At 69.8% G+C, this 587-nt stretch overlaps 1 protein-coding gene across 1 annotated transcript in view; it reads right to left on the bottom strand.

Moving 5' to 3' along the window:
* Positions 1–118: 118 nt before the first annotated feature.
* The window catches only part of WNT1 (Wnt family member 1), a 7,291-nt gene continuing 6,822 nt past the window's right edge, over positions 119–587 (bottom strand). The window contains 3 exon segments of the mRNA XM_009284627.1: positions 119–181; positions 184–311; positions 399–583. Coding sequence (XP_009282902.1) covers positions 119–181; positions 184–311; positions 399–583 — 376 coding nt within the window.

The raw sequence follows: 587 nt of genomic DNA, 5'->3' as shown, positions 1-587 counted from the left end.
GGGGCCCCCCGCGCCCCAGCCACCCGCCCACCCATGGGCGCCTTCAATCCAGCCGGGCACCCGTCATGGGGGGTGGCGCAGACCCCCTCCGGGGCTGGGCAGGGTGGTCCCCGGGGGCTCACAGGCACTCGTGCAGCACCTGCGTGTTGGTGCAGTTCAGGCAGCTGACGTGGCAGCACAGCACCAGTGGTAGGTGCAGTTGCAGCGCTCGGTGATGCGCTCGGTGCGCGTGCGGTACCCGCGCCCGCAGCACAGCAGCTCGCACCCGTCCAGCCCCGGCGAGGAGCTGTTGCAGAAGCGCCCGGCCGTGCCTGCCGTCCCCGTCTTCCCGCTGTAGGTGCAGAAATTGGGCGACTTCTCGAAGTAGGAGGAGCTGTTGCAGAAGCGCCCGGCCGTGCCTGCCGTCCCCGTCTTCCCGCTGTAGGTGCAGAAATTGGGCGACTTCTCGAAGTAGACGAGGTCGTGGGGCGAGGGGGGTTTGTGGGCCGGGTTCTCGGGCTCCAGGTGATGCAGCTCCACCCGCGACGCCCGGTTGCTGCCCTTGTTGCCGTAGATGACGCGGGAGGCGCCGTCGAAGCGGTCCCTCC

Source organism: Aptenodytes forsteri, unplaced genomic scaffold (genome assembly GCF_000699145.1).
Source record: "Aptenodytes forsteri isolate BGI_AS27 unplaced genomic scaffold, ASM69914v1 Scaffold567, whole genome shotgun sequence".
NCBI classification, from domain to species: Eukaryota; Metazoa; Chordata; class Aves; order Sphenisciformes; family Spheniscidae; genus Aptenodytes; species Aptenodytes forsteri.
The sequence above is the reverse complement of the archived record's forward strand: the minus strand, read 5'-3'. Positions and strand labels throughout refer to the sequence as shown.